The following is a 21,610-nucleotide window of genomic DNA, read 5'->3' on the forward strand; positions in this document are numbered from 1 at the left end:
ATGTCAGCTCAATCTATTAATTGGAAATTTACCATTGCATAGAGAAAAAGTAAAAACTGCATTTATAACGAAATAAAACCATCGTAGTTGATTACGGTGCCAAATTCATTAAATCGTACGAAATTATCTTGATCCCACTAAATATGGCAAAAGATTCATAAAAACCATGTGTTATTTGCTTGAGGTTTTGGTTAACTAACTAGGCGATCCTTACATATGAAACTTTGACCTTATCTTGTTAATGATATTATTAGTAGGAAATTTAGATTTTAAAAGATCGAATACCAATTGAACAAGTAAAGTTCCAACTAAGTTGAAAATTAAAGGGAACGCTAGTTTTGGATATTGATTTCTTTCTCCCCACCAGATCAAATTCATTTTAAAGTTTAAAACCCCAACCAACTCATCACTAGCTATTTCAATCCCCAAAATCACTCCAAAAATGGTGCTATTTTGACTTAGTAAATTTTTTAAGTCCTCGTAAACTGTAAAGAATAGAATCATTACCATTCTTGGACATGCTTTACCTTGATTAAAAAGAAAATGGGAAGAAAAGGCTAAAAAGTAAAAAATTGGTTAAATTGTTTCTACTATCTACACTCCAATTCTTGCTAAATCCACTCACAAAAATTATGGATATGAGAGTGGAAATATCAAATTCTAGTGGTTTTTTTGTTTTTTAATCAAGAGCGTATACTGAAAGACGAATTTGCCCCTGCAATGCAATCGAACATACAAATTCATACCCCTGAGAGCCACCGAAACAACTCGCTAATCTCCTCCCCAACCCGGCCAGCTTCCAAATCATCAATAGGCACGACGATGTCGTTCCGCCGGCTACTGCCGTTGAAAAACCTTCCGGAGCTCCGGAACGACATTGTGCGGGACGAAAGAGAAAGTGAACCAATTCTGTCAACATAATCTCGGAGCCAACTTCGTCCACCACCAGAAACATCTGAAGCTATACTTTCTCCAGGTGGTGCCGGCACCGGAACACCGATCGATTCCTTGTCGGTGCATTCAGAAACTCCACGTCGGTGTATGGACCCTACGGAAAGCTCGTAACCGTCATCGACAATGTACTCGAACGAGCCAATAGAATACGATCTCTGACCGTCACCTGCGGCGGAATCAGAATTACCACGACGGCGACTAACACTACCGATCTCAACTCGGAAACTACCGCTATGTCGCAGCTCATATCCGCCGCGACCGTCAGAATTTTCCGCCGCTAACACTTTACTAAGCACATCCGCATCCGTAGGATACACGGTAGACCTGCAGAGCGGACAAGTCTGGTTTGTTACGAGCCAAGCGTCTATACAACTGCTGTGGAATGCGTGACAACATAGCGGAAGCAGACGCAGCTGGTCATCCTTTTCAAATTTCGATAAACAGACAGCACAGTCCACGCCGGTTAAATTCCCAGTAACAGAACCAAACGTAAAAAGCGGTAACGACTCAACCAATTTCTCCTCCTCCGAACTCCGTTGGTCATCAAAACGACGGTTTTCAGTAACCGCCGTAGCAGCAGCAGAATGCGAGACAACATCATCCGCCGCGGCGTATGTACGGAAGGAGCGGTGGAACCGCCGCGAGATCACGCGAAGGATGAGGTATATAGAAGCAGAAACGATAATAGCAGATGCAATAACAATGATAACTATAATGATCGAAGAAGAGGAAGACGATGATGAAGAAGGTGAAGGAGTATTGTCACTGAGAAGATTGTTATCAACAGGTTGTTGAGATTGAGTAATGGCGGTGTTAGGAGTAGCTCCGCCGTTGACGGTGGTAGTGAAAGGCATCGGAAGTGGCGGTGGCTGAGGAAAAAAGGTGGACATTTTTCCAGATTTGAGGAGAAAAATGGTAAATGGAGATGGGGCGGGTAATAAATAGGGTCGTCAGAAAGAGAGTGGAGGGGGGTATTTATGAGGAAGCCGATAAAAGAAGAGAAGGCATAAATGTCGTGTCTTGTGTTGTGTATGTTTAATGTGGTTTTGGTTTTAGTTCGGAAAGAGCTCTAACATAAGTATTAATTGAATCACTTGATATAATGCAGAAATTTAGCATAAATATGTGTTTTAGAATTTTGATCTATATTTTATTCATAATATATTTTCTTGTATTCTTAAAAAGATATTTTCCAAAACAAAATTCTTACTTCCTTTTTTATTCCATTTTAGTCCTTAAGTCATTTAACTGTTGTTATAGGAGTATTATTTTTGTAGACAAATTTAAGGCCATTTAAATTATTTTTACAAAAAGCGTGTACCGTATTTTTAAACATTTTTTAACGAATATATTAACTGCCAGTTACCAATTCTAGAATTTGCACCAAAAACATAATTATTTATTTAAAAAATTAATTTTAACACATAATGTTTATTAGCAGGCTTAAATAGAAACAAATGCATATGAAAGATTTATATAATCGATTTAATTGATTAAGTTTAAAGCGTAATTAAGTGATAAATAGAGGATGGAGGTCAGGTGAATGGCACGAGGGAGAGTGACAAGAGAACAACGTTAGTAGAACGAGTTAATGGAAACATGGAATGGATATGGTGTGTGGTACGGAAATTCCAAATATTCTGAAGTTTTTTTGTGAAAAAGAAAGAGGAACAGAGATGAGTAGGTAAACGAAATGAATATGGGACAGACGGCAGACGCATTAAAGAGAGGTGGAGTAGGGCTGCGTCTTTACCTCATCTAGTTCAACCAGTTTTCATTTTCTTTTTCTTTGACAGTTGAACAGTTAATAGAAAAGGGCGCGATTGTCTTTTTGAGATAAAAAATAGAATATCGAAGAAAATACTTCTTATATCCTTCCTAAATTAAACATATTATGCAATTCTAGGAGCTTAATGGTACTTGTCACTAGGGGTGTTCATGAAAACCCGAAAAACCGAACCAAACCGACCAAAAAAATCGATACTTTTTAGGTTTGGTTTGGTTTTGGTTTTGAATTTTAAAAATCGATCAAATTTGGTTTGGTTTTGGTTTTAATAAAAAAAATAACCGAAAAAACCCGAACCAAACCGACTATAAAAGTAGCTATTTAAATTTATTTACACCTATATATATGTATTTTTATATAAACTTTCTAAAAATTTTATGGTACATATTAGTCATTTGCATTTTTAGTCTAGTTCTTTGCTATTATAGTAATCTAATTTTTTGCCTTTACATTCTAGTTTGATTGGTAGTTGATAATAGGTGAATTTGACTATAATCACACCTTAAATAATCACATTCTTGTGTAGTTTTAATGCTAAAAGTGATGACAAAATGCTCTTATTAGTGCTTTTCATGATTTGTAGGTGATATATGTATAAAGAAGGCTAAGGAGCAGTTTTGGAGTCAAAAGTGATGAAAAAGAGGCCAACTGTGAAATTTCCCAAGTGACCCGTCCAAAAACAGGCCGAAGATTCAGAGAACTGGATCCACCGCGGTTCCACCGCGACCGCGGCAGAACGCGGTGGGAAGCAGCTGCAGAAGATTGAGATTCCGCGAGGGTATGTGGCCGCGGTTCTACCGCGACCGCGGCAGGCGCAGTAAACTTCAGGGACCAAAGTGTCCATTACGGGATTTTTAGACCTAAACCCTATTTAAAACATTAGACTTCGCCCAAGAGAGGCATGTATTGATTTTTTAGGTTTCTTAGCAAGGAAAACCATTGTGAGAAAATACTCTAAACATCTTTCTTCTTTTCTTTTGATTTTATGATGAATTCAATCTTAGTTTATTTTCCCATAGCCATGAGTAGCTAAATTCCTTGTCTAAGGCTTTGATGGACCCTATTGGGTGATGAACTTCTTGTTTATGTGAATACAAATTGCTAGTTTAATCTTTATTTGTTCAACTTCGTGTTCGTTATAGTTAATTGACAGGATCCTCAATTAGCTGTGCCTATTTAGTGTTCATAACTTGAAAAAGAGTGCATATTTAGGGTATTGTTGAACAACACCACTCCTAAATTATTAGAGGAATCTATAATTGCGGGTTTAAAGCGGGATTAGGGATAACGAAGCCTTGGGTGTAATCTAAGTGAATTGNGATGAAAATAGTATACCACAAATTAAAGCATATTATTTTGTCTCTCACCTTAGTGTATGCATATGGATTGGAAGACAATGTTGGCAAGCTACCATTACACTCTCTATCATCAAACATCATAGGTCCTGTTGATTTTTATTTAAGTGATGATTTTATCATATATTAGTAACTAAAAAACCGGAAAATAATAATTAATTTCATTCAAAACCAATTACATTAAAAGGGGTTGCAAAAGAAAACAAGCTTAAAAATGTGAAAAAGAATACATTTCCTTCTATCCGAAATTATATCCCGTGGTTTAGTTCATGATATATTTTTAATTCAAATGTGGAACAATTATTTGATCATTGGCATTGGCTAAAATATAATTATCAGAAAGCAACATTCATAAAGTGCAAAACTACATAAATAATCAAAATTCTAACTGAGAATTATACATCAGCAAAATTAGTCAAAGTCATGTAAATGTTATGCAGGACGGTAATTTGAGCCCAAATTCATTTGACCCGCCCAACCCATCCAAGGTTGGGCTGGTCATTGACCCGCCAATTTCTTGAACTCAGTCCATCTTGACCCAACCCATTTCAATCCATCAAAAGTTGGGCCGATTTTTAGTCCATATTGATCCATGAGTAACTTTGCTAAAATATCTCGAAAATAATTTTTTTTTTAATGATATGTTATATATGACCATAACAAAAGAAAAAAAAGTCTTATTTGATAATTAAATAATTCATAAAAAAATAATACGCATTCGTTAAAGCTTGGTAAGAGTTGAACGGGTTAGACTATGACCCAAATTTAGCCCAAACCCAAGTTACTATTGGGCGGGTCAATGACCTGCCTATTTATTGACTAGCCTATTTTTATGGAATAGTTACCTTCTATAGCAAAGGTTGATACCTTATTTATTTTAAATAAATACCCTTTTAAAAAATTATATTCCATAGATACCTTTTGATTTTTTATAGCCAAATATCTATTTATGGTTACCCCCTACCCTTAAGCCATAAAATAAGCTTTGTATTATTTTTCTCTCTCATATCCCCTCAAATTTCTCCTATCCCCTACCCCATATCTATTCTCCCTCTCTCTGCCGACTAATGCTAGATGATTATGTATAGATCAAAAGTTGGGTTGTATTTGATATTGCCAATGAAATTAATCTTGAACGATCTTTTATTCATATTAAACAAGTGAAATGCAACCAATGGAGGCCTTGGCAACTGATTGTGCCTCGTAGGAGGCACCACCGCTGCAACTCAATGCCTTAATCAGCCCCCACATATCCTTCCTCTTCTCTTTGCCTCTACCATATTTATCTCTAACATTTTCTTCACCATTTTTGAATAGACCCGAGCTGCCGCCTTCAATAAGGAGAAATTGGGCGGCGTCAGCACCGGAGTGGCGGGCGATTTCACGGCCAGTGGCGTGCCACATTCTCTGACGCAAAATATCGGATCAATAAAAACCTCCGTTATTTCGCTGGTAATTATATGCTAATCGTCGGCAACCGGAGGCAACAGTGACGGCGAGCGAGGACTGGATACTGATGCTGCTTCAACGAGGCGACATTATGGTTGTTCTTGAACAAAGACGACGGAGTTGGGGGCTGAGCAACATGAATTTTCTGTTAATAATTTTGAATGTATCTCGCTGTATTTCCATGTATTTTATTGTATTCATTGTCTTTTTTTTTTATTGTACTTCAATGTATCTCGCTGTATTCTATGTATTTCATTGTATTCATTATTTTTTTTTCATTGTATTTCAATGTGTCCCGCTGTATTATATGTATTTCATTGTATTCACTGTCTCGCTATATGCCATGAATGTATTCATAAATTTTTTGATTAATATTATTTATGTATTCAGATGTATTGTATAATTTCTCTGAAGATTGCTATGTTTTTGGTGTATTTTTCGGTTGAGAATCTTTTTTATAACGGAAAATACAAAATTTGTGTGTTATAATTGAGTTTGTTGAGTTTTATTAGGAGTCTAATATGTTAATTGATTCACTTTCCATTTTAAAAACAGTGTAATCCCCTATTTCACGCCGTGAATACAGTCGAATACAATAATCTGTCCACCTGTAATCCCACGTTTCACTCCATGAATACAGTCGAATACACTTGAATATAACAACTGATTAGCTGGACTTCCCTGATTCACGCCTATTTTTGCTACTGTATTCTTGAATACAATAGCTTAAATATATCAAATACATCTTATAACAACAGAAAAAGTCTCTATAATCCGTAATATAACAAATGGTATCTATAGATGGCTAATTACTACTAAAAGATAAGGCTTTATGAAAATTTCTCTATTTTTATCCGCCCAAAATCAGTTCGACCCAAAGGATAATTAAAAGATGAATGGTTTACCGAGTTAAGTGCAACGGCGTTTAATGTAGAGCAACCAGGGCCTCCAGTAAACCAAAGAATAAGAGGATCAATCTTCGGATTAGACTGCGACTTTACAAAGTAGTAGTACTTCATCTGCTTCACCTACTCCTATATATCTGACATACAATTTAGTTTTAGGATTAATCGTATGTCAAATTTCATCTCTATACATGTATGTCGTATAGTGTTACATTAATGTTCACACTAAAACCAACTTCGAATTAATGAAAGACATGCAAATGAACGACTGAACAAAGGTTGTGGTGGAGTGGTAAGTACTCCTTCATCCTTAATCAGATGTCTCGGGTTCGAGCCCTGAGTATGAAGTCGTTTTTGTTAGGGATCGTTTTACCCCCAATGTGGAACTTTCCGGTGCGAATCCGGATTTAGTCGGGCCCCAATACAGATACTGAACATCGGATGAAATAAAACAAGAGATGCAAACGAACAAAACTAACCCGGTTTCAAGTTCAAAAGGGAGTGGTCCTTCAAATCCAGGAAGATACTTGACAGGTGTGAACCAGAAACCACAAGCTGAGGGAAGATCTCCAGTACAAGAAAGAAAAACAAAACCGTGTAGTGATAGTAATTTGAAATATACAAACACATTTTTGAAGATTCCATTGTTTTAATTTTTTTTTCTTGGTTCAGAGTTTGTGAATGGAGTATATCAATGAGATAAGAAACAGAAGATAAGAGACATAACTGCGCACCATATGTACCACAGACTACGAGTTCGAAACTTTTCAATGGTTTTTTTTGGACAAAAAATACGTTTTTACTATTAAAAAAAAGTTACATAACTACCTAATTCGCAGTATAGTACTGCGAATTACTTTAACGAAAATTTAGCCGTTAAAGTAATTCGCAGTACAGTACTGCGAATTAGTTAAAAAATAGTAATTCGCAGTATAGTACTGCGTATTACTAAAAAAATATATTTTTTAACTAATTCGCATTACAATACCGCGAATTACTTAATCGCAGTACTGTACTGCGAATTCTGTATTAATTTGGCCCCACCAATAATTAACTGACATAACAATAATTCAAACACATAAAACGTAGTATTGTACTGCGAATTCCTTAAAAAAATTCTGCACCCCAAGCTCGGACTTGCCTTATTTAAAGGCGTTTCAATTTTATGAAAATTCATTCAATACAAAGTTCAAACTTCCGTTCATACTTCACTCTTCTTCTTATCAATCATTTTTGTACAATGTTTGAAGAGCCAAAAATAAGGGTTTTATTATATTGGGGGGGTGAGGTTGTGCTGGAGAATAACTATGTGAGGTATAGCTCACCTCCACGGTGTCATGTTAAATTGCCGCTTACTATGGAGTATGATAAATTGGTTTCGTTGTTATGTAAAAAAATGAGTGTGAGAAAGCATTTGGTTAACCTTAAAGTAACTGGTAGGTTTCCGTATTCAGTGACTCCACAAGGGTTTGCTTATTATTCTGAGTTTAACATCGAGGATGATGAAACTCTTAGAGATTTTTTGCGGATTCCGGATGAATATAGGAAATTTATTGTAATAAAGTTATTGGAAATGTACGTCAAGGTGGAAGACGTTCCTAATAATGAGGGCGTGCATAGTAGGGATAACCCCCGGTCATCGGGTGGTTATTCTGGAGCAATTTTAACGGACAGATTGCTGATGAAAGAGCTTGCCTTGATTTAAACTTGTCACCACCGGCGAATGAGCAGCCACAAAATAATTTTTTACGACTTTATATAATCCACAAGACGACTGGTAAACTTCAATTTTCTACGCTTTAGCGATGTTTATTTTATGTTTTAATTGGATTTGTATTAACACTTATAGTTTTTTCATAGGGGGTACCGTCCGGATATGAATTTTACAAGTTATGACCCCGTCCCTAGTTGGAATATGCGTAGTTCTGGAGTATTGGAGCACGGTGGTCCATCCGGGAGTCATCACCAACAAGAAAATATCCATCATGAAACGTCAAGACAGTACGACTTGTAAGTAAAGTGATATAGCTATATCAAAAGTATTTATGTAGTTGGGTAACTTATCATTTTGTTTTTTTTGTGCAGTGAAAACGAGCTTCTTGATGTTCCTGACCTCACACAGTTGCCCATAGACGACGTATTGACTCGTGATTTGGCTGATGCGCAGAGTCAGGAAGATGATGGTGATTATGACAACAATGCGGATGAGTTTGGGGATGACACACCCTTCCATGATGAGGGTGATGATGAGGAGGAAGTAAATGTTGAACCTGAGCCGACGAGGGAGCATGTTCCTCCACCTCCCGCTAGACAAAGAGTGTACGAGTCCCACGTGCCATTTCATGAGCGGAATATTCCCTACCTTGATAATTTGCCAAGTATGCCGAACGTGGATGCCCTCACAAGGGATGATGACGAAATTCGGTCAGCGATGTGGGATGAGTCTAGACCAGATGTTCTGACAAAGGGCATGTATTTCCCTGATAAAGCTCGCCTAATTAGGGCTGTAAAAATCTACAGTATAAGAGAGTGCCGTGAGATGACGGTAAGTGAGTCAACTACGGAGGTATACAAGGTTGTATGCCGTAGGTGGTTTATGGGTTGTCACTGGATGTTGCGTGCCAGCAAGAAGAAATCAGGTTTGTGGAAAGTGGGTAAATTTATTAGCGAGCACAGATGTGAAATGGACACATTCAATGAGAATCACTTCAACTTGGATGTGGACTTGATTTCTCTTGTCTTGATTCCATATTTGGAAGTGTCCATTAGGTTCAAGATTAAAGAGTGTATTACAGTCGTCCACCAGGAGTATGGTTGTACTATAACCAAAAGAAAGGCATATCTCGGTCGCAAACATGCCTTTGAACTTATTTATGGCGACTGGGATAAGTCTTTTTCAAATCTGCCCAGGTACATGGCCGCACTGCAACACTTTAACCCCGGGACTGTTGTTGCATTGGAGGCGTGAGCGGAGTCCGGACATACCCGAATATATTTTCAACTATGTGTTTTGGTTATTTAAAGCAGCAATTGATGGTTTTGTGCATTGTCGTCCTGTAATTTCCATAGACGGTACTCATGTCTATGGAAAGTATGATATTAAGCTTTTGATTGCAGTTGCAGTTGATGCCAACGGACAAATATTTCCACTAGCTTTTGCCATATGTGCCAACGAAAGTGAAGAGACGTGGACGCTTTTTTTGAACCACTTGAAGCAACACGTTTTCAAACAACGTTCAGGTATTTGTCTATATCTGATCGGCATGGTGGTATTTTAAGTTCTGTACGTCATTTGCCTGAATGGCAGGAACCATATGCATACCACCGTTACTGTGTGAGGCACCTGAAGGCCAATTTCCAGAAGAAATTTCCTGACAAGGCCTTGCATGACTTAATGTGGATGGCTGCAACTGAGCACCAGCAGTCCAAATTCACGAGGCGCATGGAAGCGATCCGGTAGATAGATCCACGAGCCTATACTTGGTTGATGCAACATGAGCTTCACATGTGGACATTGCATGCTGATGGCGGCAGACGATGGGGAGCCCTCACTACAAACGTGTCGGAGTCATTCAACGACTTGTTGAAGTCTGCCCGTGGACTGCCTGTCACTGCCATGGTCCGCATGACATTCAAACAGAGTGCGGAGAGGTTTGTTGAAAGGCATGCAGCTGCATCGGCATTGATGGACAGGGGTGTTCAATTTATGCCAATACCCATGAGAAGATTTGAAAGGTCCAGGAGGCGAGCATAATGGCATTTATTTTTTCAGTACGATCATGAACGGGGTATTTTTGAAGTTAAGACCGCTATCCGCGGACACCGTGGGAATAATCTACAGACGATGAAGGAAAATAGAAGGTTATGTTCATGTGGGAAATGGACCATCTACCACATGCCGTGCGCACATGCGTTGAAGTGTTTTCAACAAGTTGGATATGGGACAACAAACTATATTGATAGGCAATACAGTGTTGCTGCATACGTAGACACGTATAGTGGAAAGTTGCAGCCATTAGGTGCTGAGCATTATTGGTCGCCGGAACCTTTTAAGATGGTATGTAACAAGGACTATTTGCGCAAGCTGCAAGTGCAAAAGAGAATGCGTATACGGAACCAAATGGATGTTGGTGACACCGTTTATGCGCGTAAATGTGGCATATGCTCGCAAACAGGACACGACCGTCGTAAATGTCCTTCAGGTGGTGTGCGTGGCGGTGGTAATCCGGCTCTTGGTGCAAGTTTGTCGAATGTACCCAACTATCAAGGATACCCCTAGTCTTTTGTTTTGGTATTGTTTTTTGTAATACGTGTTTGTACTTGTGTATTTTGTAATATATATCAAATAAAATTATGTTCCACAATCTGGAATGAGTGAAGAAAAAGCTGTTTAATTGTAGAAAAATGTAATATGTAAAGCGTGGTTTGATAGTTTCATATAACAACACAAGCACTTAAACTTAACTTCCACTTCAATTAAAATAAAATTTAGTACAACAAACAAGAAGCACAAACACAAACATAGCAGGCCAACATAATAAAAATACATGAAACATGAAAAATACACTAAACACATACATGCCAATGTTTAGTCCCGGTTGCCATTTATTCTCCGCTCCAACCACTTAAATCGTTCTTCCAGTTGTTCTTTTTCTTCTTCTACCTCTTTCAGTTTCGCATTCACCCCCGCAAGCTCCCGTTTATATTTTTTTTTGAGTTCCTTTTGTGCTTCACAATTCCATTGTGCTTTCCATTTTTCTTCTCCCACCTCCTTTAGTTTCGCCCTCATTTCTGCAATAATTCTATCGCTTTTTCTTTGTGTTTCCTGTTGGCATAAGCACATATTATGAAGAAACTGCAGTTGTTCTCTGTAGCATTCCTGATAACATGGTTCATCAACCGATTCCTCAAAATCACAAATAGGTTCGCCGGGAACCTTGTAAAACTGGTTCATACAGCACCAGTAGCGGCGTCCAACTTCACCACCGTCCCAACAATTTTGCATCGAGCATTCTTTTCCACAGTTGCACTTTGGTGGACGAAGAGATTGAGCCATATAATGAAATATTTGCTTTTAGTAAAAAAAACCTTACTTTTAATGAAATATCTCCTTTTAGTAAATTTTGAGCATACAAAATAACTACAATGAGCCCGTTATTTATAGGCGAGACAAAATAATTAATTCGCAGTATAGTGCTGCTGCCGGCCTAAGTTGCATTCCCTGTCGCCCGGGTACACTATCTGGATCATCGTCATCAAGCCGCCTCTTTATGTGAGGATGTGCAGCAGCATCGACACCACAGCTGGCAGGATCGGAGGAATAGGCCGTCAGGCCGTCAGCAACCTACAAAACAAGTAGTAATCTTAGCATGTGAAAAAGTATATTTGTATTGTACGTGTTGAGTAAAAACATTTTCTCACCGTGGTCTCGTCCTCATCAAAGCATGTAGTGGCCTCGAAGATGGGCTAGGACGAAACCTTCATAAGAAAGTTAAAAATTAATTAATGTCAGCTCATTAAGGAAAAGAAAACAAATTGAAATTTTAAAGTAATACAAACATACCTGCGCCTGTGGTAGATCCGCATCAACCGCCGGGGATGAGGCATAACTCAACCCGCGCCCGCCATCCACGCCCCGGGTGGGCCGATCCTCAGTTGCGGTAGATGGGCATGCAAAGTACTGGTCTACATCCCCGTCGAATGTACCCGTGATCGACAATGCTCTTGACGGGTTGACTTGCGATGCTGGCAGAGATAACTGAAGGCTGTACGACGGCATGCTGCTGGATGGCTCATCTACCAGAGGTCCATAACCCGGCTGATCATCTCCAAGAGCCTCATCTCCAAAATCCCCATCATGTCCCTCAACAGGTGGGCCAACAAGTGCCTCATAGCCCCCTTGCTGGGGACCACCTCCTCGCCGTCCCCCACAACCCCCGCGACCCCGAGGGGCACCCCTGCCTCGTGGGGCACCCCTCCCTAGTGCCCTACCCCTGCCTCGTGGGACACCCCTACCCCAATGGTAGTCCTCTAGCGACGCATACTGAGCCTCGTGGTCCAACCTCGCGGCATCTCTCGCCTGAAACAGGGTCCGACGAGCCACCTGTGCCACCCGCCGGCCATAGTCAACGAGTGCAGGATTGTCGGCATGCTGCTGCATCTCCTGTCCCAACTGGTAGAGGTGATGACGCCCAATAGCCTGTGAAACATTTAAAATATTAATTAAATAACGCTATATCACAATTATAAGATATTAATAAGCCACAAAAACATACCAGTGCCTCGTGCCTCCCGGCGTATGGTCTGTAGCGATCGCCTGTGAAACATTTAAAATATTAATTAAATAACGTCATGGATCTAATGTACTGGGGCAGTTCCACGGCCCGTTCCATCTTACGCGCATCCCGCTACAAAACCTGAAATCCTCCAGCGTTGATAGTGGACCTCTTCCAGTGGACCAAGTGAAAAGTGGTGCGTCTCAGTCGCCACCGCTCTACCCAAAGGCCGTGATAAGAAGGGACCAATACGAGCCTGCATCCGTCCAAGCTCAAAAATCGTCATAGAAGCCCATAGCCTGTAGGCGCGACGCGACTACGCGGGCATGGAAAGGATGCTCCACGATGAACTGCGCACAAATTCGTCAGGTCTCCGTGGGGCGGAGAGCCTGCTGTCCGATAGTGTCCTCTCGCATACATAGGAGGGACCTTATGGCTACGCCCTGCAACCACTAATACTGACCTCGGCAGGCTCCAGGGATGCGCGGGCGGAGGAAAGGCCCATGTCGTCCTGACTATTAATTTAAACCAGAATTAATTGTGTGTATTAGTTTAAATAAATTAAATAATTATTTTTAATATTGGATGAGTAAGTTATGCTATGGGTTTCGAAGCTCCCGATATTTGAGGCCCGGTTAGCACCAAGCTATACTTAATTATTATGTGTGTCATTTTCAATATTTTTTAGAAATTTGTTTGTTTAATAAATTAAATTAAAAATTCTTGAATTGGACTTAATAATTATGTATGCCCTTCCAGGCTCGATATTTGAGGCCCGGTAGCACCAAGCTATACTTAATTATTATGTGTGTCATTTTCAATATTTTTTAGAAATTTGTTAGTTTAATTAATTAAATTAAAAATTCTTGAATTGGACTTAATACTCAGGAATGGCTTCCAGGCTCGATATTTGAGGCCCGGTAGCACCAAGCTATACTTAATTATTATGTGTGTCATTTCAAACTTTTTTTAGAAATTTATTTGTTTAATAAATTAAATTAAAAATTATTGAATTGGACTTAATAATTATATATGGCCTTCCAGGCTCGATATTTGAGGCCCGGTCGCACCAAGTTATCCTTAATTATTATGCGTGTGAATTTCAGTTACCGATGGAATTTTGTTAGATTAAAGAATTAAATTAAAAATTATTAAATTGGACTGAATAATTATGTATGGGTTCCCAGGATCGATAATTGACCCCCGGTAGCACCAACTTATCCTTAATTATTATGCGTGTCCATTTCAATATTTTTACATTTTTGTTAATTTAATAAATTAAATAATTAATTATTGAATTGGACTGAGTAATTATGTATGAGTTCCGGGCTCGATATTTGAGTTATTTGACAACTTATTAATTTGTTACTTTTGTAAGTTTATTTTTATAAATTAAATAATTAATTTTGTAAAGTGTTATTGGATAGAGTTTGCAGTTACTACATACTTAAGGCTCTATATTTTACTAAGCTAAAAGGCTCTATATTTTGCACTCTACGCTAAAAGGCTCTATATTTTACTAAGCTAAAAGGCTCTATATTTTACTACGCTAAAAGGCTCTATATTTTACTACACTAAAAGGCTCTTTATTTTACTAAACTAAAAGGTCACTATTACATATAAAAACAACAAACATAACATACAAATATGAACAACAAACTAAATAAATAATATTTATTTATTATTTAACCAAATAAAAACATAACATTAACAATACAAATTATTTATCAAACTTTAACATTTTTTTGTCCCAAAGCTAATAAATCAATCCGGGTATAAATAAAATACAAATTTATATACAAACATAGCATAAATTACCATGGAAACACATTAAACAATACAAATATGCATGTACTATACGAGTTTCGACATAAACAAAATCGAAATTCCTCGATTTAAGTTTTTTAAATTTGATTGAAATCGAATTTTTGCACCCGAAAGAAGGAATCCAAAGCTTGTCTTGTGTGTGGGACCTACTGCTCGCTGCCGACTCAACACTACACTATGGTAGGAAGAGCGGGTCGCAACAACTTTTACCCGATAGTGGATCGGGATCGATTTTCCACTGGGAGCTAGAGAGGGAGTTGTATTATCTGCTTAGTTTAGAATTGTAGTTGTGCTTCTATTATCACTTCTAACATTTTCGGTTTTGATTTTTATATCTTCTACTTTAAGACTAATATTTGAAGCTAAATTATGCTATGGAGATATTGCTAAGTTGTAATTAATATAGAGAAAGGCACTAGGGTCGTGGCATTACCTAGGTGGCTAATTAACGGGTAGATGCTACTAAGGGTAAATTGACTTATTTGGGGCTTATGCTATAACCGTTGCTCAATTGTACCCACTCTCACACCTCTCGGTAGAGAGAGTGACTTTGCCCAATTGACTCTCTCGAGACCAATTGGGTAGGCCAATTTGACCAAGCAACTAGGATTCAAGTGGGGTAATTACTCTCTCGAGGTTTAACCCGTTAATTGGGACTACCAATTCTCATGGGTCCATCCCAATTTCTTGTTGGGTCAATTTTGGGGTCATAGACTCTCTTTCTCAAGAAGAGTCAAACCCACCAAGCTAGAATCAGTGTTTGCAACCACCAATCCTTAATGAAAACCTAAAATTAACCCAAATAGCAAACACCCAATATCAATCTAGCCTTAGATTGCAACACCCATTAATTACCCACACTAGGGTTGAGCCACAACCCTAGCTAGTGAGTTTAGCTACTCATGCTAGATGCAAAAATTGAAGAAATAGATGAAGAAGCAAACATAATAATTGATTGCTAAGGAAGAAATACAAAATCAGAGGTTAAAAATGCCAAAAATGGCTAAATCCAATGTTCTCACGAGCTCAGCAGCCTTAGGTATATAAAAATTAACCTAAAAATGGAAAAATGATCTATTTATAGTGGCTGAAAAACTTGGACAAAAATACCCCTGTGGGGTCAGCGCGGGCCGCACAAAAAGGTAGCGCGGCCGCGTGGGCTCTTGAAATCTTGAAGATTGGCTCTCTGAAGTTGAGGATAGTGGGCCGCGCAAAAGTGTAGCGTGGCGGCATGAGATCTGGCGCGGACCGCGTTAAAGTGACCGCGGCCGCGTGGCTTGCTTTGGTCCCCCAATTTCATCTCTTTGAATCTCTTCACGCGGACCGCGTGAAAATGTGGCACGGCCGCGTGAGCTGAACGCGGGCCGCGTAAATCCAACCGCGGTGACGTTGTAAGAGTCCTGAATTAGGACTTCTCTGAATCTCCTAGTGCGGCCGCGTGCACTTTTGTGTGGTCCGCACTAGGATCTTTTTCCTTCACTTTTCTTCGCCTTTGATGCTTGAGCAGGTTTCACTCCGTTTTGAGCCGATCTTTGACAATTCAGTCACTTTGTCGCTCAAACCTGCAATCAAGCACAACCTGTGAGCACTTTGGGATTATTTTGTATCAAATTATACTCAAAGAATAGGCAAGTAGGGGCATAAAACACGTTAAAATCCTACTTATCAACTCCCCCAAACTTAAACCTTTGCTTGTCCTCAAGCAAACAAAATAAAACCCACCCTATAAAGGAACATCCAAGTGATTCCAGCTATCCTAAAGTAGCCTCAACAAGCATCAATTGGGACTAACAATTGCCCTCAATACGAATGCATCATTAACACATTTTAAACTTTGAAAACTATGGATCAAGTGTGACACAAGAGCATCAAGGGTTGACACATTTCGTCAAAGAACTTTTCTCAAATACCTTGTTCATTGTGGAACCCAAACTCACACATCCTCAACTCTTCCTAAGCGAACCTCACCTTTTTAGAGTATTGACACATAAACCGAGGTTGATGGACTTTCACTCATCTCTCTCAAGAAGAATGTCACAAGTCCGGCTCTAGGTACCATATGCTTGCCCCTTATGTAAGTATCCACTAATGTAGGTTTCCTTCAACTCAAGATCATATAGGGCTTTTGTGGAGTCATTGTGAAGGCTTTTGGGTAAGGATAGGACATGTTTTAGTTCAAATGGGTTCAATCTTCCCTTAAGCACTTCCTTTGATTCATTTTGGCACACTTTCTTGACTCATTTGAGCATTTCACTTCTTTTCAAGGGGTTAGAGGGACACATTGTCACTCTTTCTTATGCAATTCAAATCATTTCTCCTTTTTCTACTTTCTTCTAGCCTTTTTTCACTTTTGTTTCCCTTGTATCCCCTTTTTATTCTTTTTCGCATTGTTCTTTCTTTTTGTCTTTTTCTTTATTCAAATCAGTGCTTCCCTTTTTTTTCTTTTTGCTTTCGTACCTTTTACCACTATTGCTTCCTTTCTTGTCTCTCCTCCCCCAAACTTAGACATTTGCCATTACTCAAGGGAAGATTTTGGGTGCCAAGAGAGGGTATCTTTTAGAACGGGTATAGGCTTGTAACATTGGTTCTTGAAAGAAAAAGGTTCAAGGCTCGAAAGAGTTAACTAGGGATCATTTCATTGGTAGGCCATTGAATTGTTTAACTCAACATTGGGATCAAGGAGAGCCAACAATCACTTCTCAAGTCAAATTTCACCTAGGATTTCTCCTCAACAAACACTCAGGGCAAGTTCTAGACCATTGGCTCGGGACTTGGACTCACAATTCGATTTCTCACCACACATGCTAGGGGATTGCTAAAGACATCAAGTCAAGGGCCCACAACGACCTCAGTTATGATTCAAGCACACAATGGTCCAAAAAGACCACATAATGATTGTTTGGTCAACACAAGAGTCTCAAGGCCACGACTTTTACCATCCTAACACAACATTATGTCTTTGATCATGGGATCGAAGGCAAATGTGTTAGGCCCAAGTGAAGCTTTGCCTGAGGTACCCTTAACTATGAAATAACAAAAACAAAAGAAAAATCAAAAACAGACTCAAACCCTTAAGAAGGTTATCATGCCATCTATCATTGGGAAGAGCCACCCGGTTCGCACTATACTCCACCCTTGGAAAGAACCGTGGCCTTAAGAAAACCAAGGGTTTATTCAAAACGCCAAAAATAAAAGAAAAGGCTACGAGCCTATCTACGAAGCTAACAACAAAATTTTTTTGTGAAAATAGAAAAACAGAATGAATATATACAATAGGGGAATAGAATATACAATGAGGGATGAAAATATACCAAATGTAACTTTATATACAGATCAAAAGATAAGAAAAAGTATGATAAAAGTAGCTAAAATGTAAAGTTATATACAGACCAACTAGGAAATCAAATAAACAGAACATAAAATGAAAGTCTAATATGTACAATCATCCAGATAATCCAAAAAATGTAGGGCGCACCCCCACGAACAAGAGCTGGCATTGTCCCCAATGCCAACTACACAAATAAGCACAAAATATCAGTGAAAGGATATAGAAGAGCTCCCTAGTCTTGGTCCGTCTGCATAGGATCCTCAGTGGTCCCCTGATCCCCTGTATGGGCGGAAACCTCAGACTGGTCCCCTGCCTGCTGTTGCTCTGCTGCTGGGATAGTGGCCTGCTCCTGGACCGACTGAATAGTGGGTGCATCACTGGAGGGAATCCCCTGAGTCTCCGCAAGCTCAATCACTGCACTGGGAAGCTTCCTCTTCTTCCTTGTAGGCTGGGGTGCCTGCTCCTGTTGTGGCTCAGATGCTGCTGTTGGAGGAGCTGGATCCTCAAATAGCAAGTCTAAAGGCATTTGATCTGCCAATAGCTTGTCCACATCCGCTCGAAGTGCCTTCACCGACTCCTTAGACGCCCTTGACTTTCTCATCTTTCTATGCTCCTTGGCAAGCCCTTTCAGAGCTTTGCCATGTGAATATACCACCTTAGTCAAGGTGGCCTGAGTCTCTAAAATCTTCTCCTGGTTGGCCAGGTGCTTCTTCAATGTTTCCTCAATAGACTGAGGAATCTGAGCAGTGGCTGGTGCTGACTGGGCCTCAACTGAAGTAGCCAATGTTGACAACTTGGATGTCGCAGCTGACATCCAGTTGTTCAAACTGGCCAAAGTCTTTACTAACTGATGGGCTGTGAGAGGGTTGGTCCGAGAAGCAGGGACTGACGGGCCAGTTGAAGAACTAGGACCCGCAGAGGGGGATGCCTTGTGCTTCTTGTCCTTTGGGTTGTCCGGCCCCTGAATGCTGAACCATGAGAATGGGGACACGGGGCGAACTTTCACATCATAAGGCTTCTTCTTCACCTTCGCATCCCGGAAATACATGCTGAGAGTGTTGGGAAATGGATAGTTCCCAATACTCTCAACTCCCACCGAGGTGATCGCCCTGTTCATCACATTCCCCACATTAATGGGGAAACCCGTCATGATAGAGGCAATCAGCAAAGCACGAGGAAGAGGGATAGTCTGGTCATGGGAAGTGGGGTCAAGCCTGTTGCACACAAATGTAAGCCACCCTCTAGCTTCGAAATTCAAATTCTTCCTAAAGATTTTCACCCCTGCCTGTATCCAATCCGAAATAGTACCCGGATGAGCCAAATGCTCAGCCAACCATGGGCGAACCTCCTCCTTCATTGCCAACTTCTCACTGTATTGAGTTTCGTGTTCATCATCAAAACCCAAATATTCATTGAAAGCTCTCCTAGAAAATACTATGTTTTTGTCTCGCACTTTGGTCGCAATTGAGCCCTTTTTGGTGTGGGCTACATTGTAGTAAAAATCCTTTACCATGTGCTCGTTGGCATCTATCAAGTCATCACAAAAATGCTCCCATCCTACTCTGGTATGAAACTGCCTGTGTACATCGGGGAGAAAGGGCAATAGATCTCGGGTGATTATACTTCTCTCTGTGATCAGCTTTCGTTTAGGCCACAATTCCCTGAATTTGTGGAAAGCCACCTGGCTAACAAACCGGTCTACCCAAACCTCCGCTTTTCTTGTTCGTTCGATTCCACCAACCTGAGGCACCCCACTATCCGGAACCTCCTCATCACTATGAGTCCCCCCTGCTGCACTCTCCCCAGATACTGAATCTGTGGGGGAGGTGGAGTATTCGCCGCTGCCCGCTGCTGAGCCATTAGACGACTCAGACTGAACACTTTGTGGAGCTTGGGCTGTAGGTGGGGCTGGGACTGAGGGGGCTTGCCCCGAGTCAGCTGAGAGCTCCTGAGAAGGAAGATACTCACTCCCCGACTAGTCGTCATCACTCACTACCACTTGTTTTCTTATTTTCAGTTTTGGTCGGGGAGTGAGTTTTGTTTGTTTCCCTTTTCCTCCCCGGGAGGGTTCACCTCGTCCGGGTTGTTTTCCACCTCGACCTCTTAGTTTAACCATTTCCTGCAAACAAGTATGTCTAACTTTGTTAGTTGAGCACTGGCAGTGTATAAGTAGATGGAAATAATTGCACAATATCAGGTTGAAAAGCTGCAGAACACAGTGCAGAGCAGGGCAGCGCGGACCGCACAATTATGGGTGCGGCCGCGTGGGAGGCACCGCGGGCCGTATGGAAACGACTGCGGGCCGCGCTGAACAACCCTCAGAAATGACACCTCTCTTAATCTCCCCAACGCGGCCCGCGTAAAATGGGGGCGCGGCCGCGTTGGGTCTGCGCGGACCGCACAATTAGGAATGCGGCCGCGCTGGAGAAAGTTAGCTTCACAAGTACTAGGCCAATGCGGACCGCGACAAAATGACCGCGGCCCGCGCTGAGGCAAAGATAGGCACTGAGTTAGGGTTTTACAAATTAGTCCATTTTCGTTCAAGTTCGTGAATCCTAGTTGTCCCTACTCAATTACCCAACATGGAGTTCATACCCAGCATCCAAAAACAACATTTAAACTAACCTAATAATTGAGTTCAAGAAAAAACGAAAAAAAACAAGAAGTTACACTACTGGGAGATAGTAAAAAAATGAAAAAAATAAACACTAAATAAGGATAATTGCAAGAATTGTTACCGGGAATAAGAAAAATCAAAGCACTCAACACACAAGAAAATCTCAGATGAACAGTGAAGAATTAGGGTTCAGGAGTTCAGAGTGTAAAAAGTGTAAAATGAGGCCTAAGGTTCCTATTTATAGAGAACTGTGGGGCCCCATACTCACCCACCAGTACGGCCACGTAAAAATGACCGCGGACCGTGCTGGGTTTAATTTTGAAACCTTTGCAGGAAGTAGCCCACGGGGAACGCACAAATTAGGACGCGGCCGCGCAAGACCAACTCGGGCCGCAGAAATATGACCGTGGCCGCGTGAGCAAACTTCAGAGAACCTGCATCTTCAGCTTATGTCAGTGCGGACCGCACAAATCCCACCGCGGCCGCACTGGCAACTTCAGCCGACTGTGCATTGTTTATACTTTGTTTTGCACTGCTTCAATACAATCCCTGCAACATCTCACAAACAATTAGCTCAAAAATCCTAATCTACAAAGAAAATCAAAGAGAAAGAAAAAGACATGGGTTGCCTCCCAAGAAGCGCCTGATTTAACGTCGCGGCACGACGCATGTTACCATCATATCACTTCAAATGAATAAGTGCAACCACGTGGCTATCATCAATCTTTCCCAAATAGTGCTTGACACGATGTCCATTGAGCCGGAATATTTCACCATTCTTGTTCTTGAGATCAAGAGCACCAAAAGGAGTCACACATACCACTTCAAAAGGGCCACTCCACTTAGACTTGAGCTTCCCGGGAAATAACCTCAACCGGGAGTTGAAAAGAAGAACCATATCACCAACCTTGAATTCCTTTCCCCGAGCATATTTGTCGTGAATGTACTTCATCTTGTCCTTATACAAGGACGAGTTGGAGTAGGCATGAAATCTAAACTCATCAAGCTCATTTAATTGCTCAACCCGGAGATTAGCGGCAACATCCCATTCCAAGTTCAACTTTCTCAAAGCCCACATAGCCTTATGTTCCAATTCCACCGGGAGATGAAAAAC

The 21,610-nt window shown here is 40.4% G+C and overlaps 1 protein-coding gene across 1 annotated transcript; it reads right to left on the bottom strand.

Annotated features, from left to right (window-relative positions):
- On the bottom strand, nucleotides 741-1,844 carry LOC109235235 (E3 ubiquitin-protein ligase ATL4). Its single transcript, XM_019401272.1, has one exon. It carries the CDS (start codon nucleotides 1,842-1,844, stop codon nucleotides 741-743), a length of 1,104 nt encoding a protein of 367 aa, XP_019256817.1.

Source organism: Nicotiana attenuata, chromosome 1, assembly GCF_001879085.1.
Source record: "Nicotiana attenuata strain UT chromosome 1, NIATTr2, whole genome shotgun sequence".
Lineage (NCBI taxonomy): Eukaryota > Viridiplantae > Streptophyta > Magnoliopsida > Solanales > Solanaceae > Nicotiana > Nicotiana attenuata.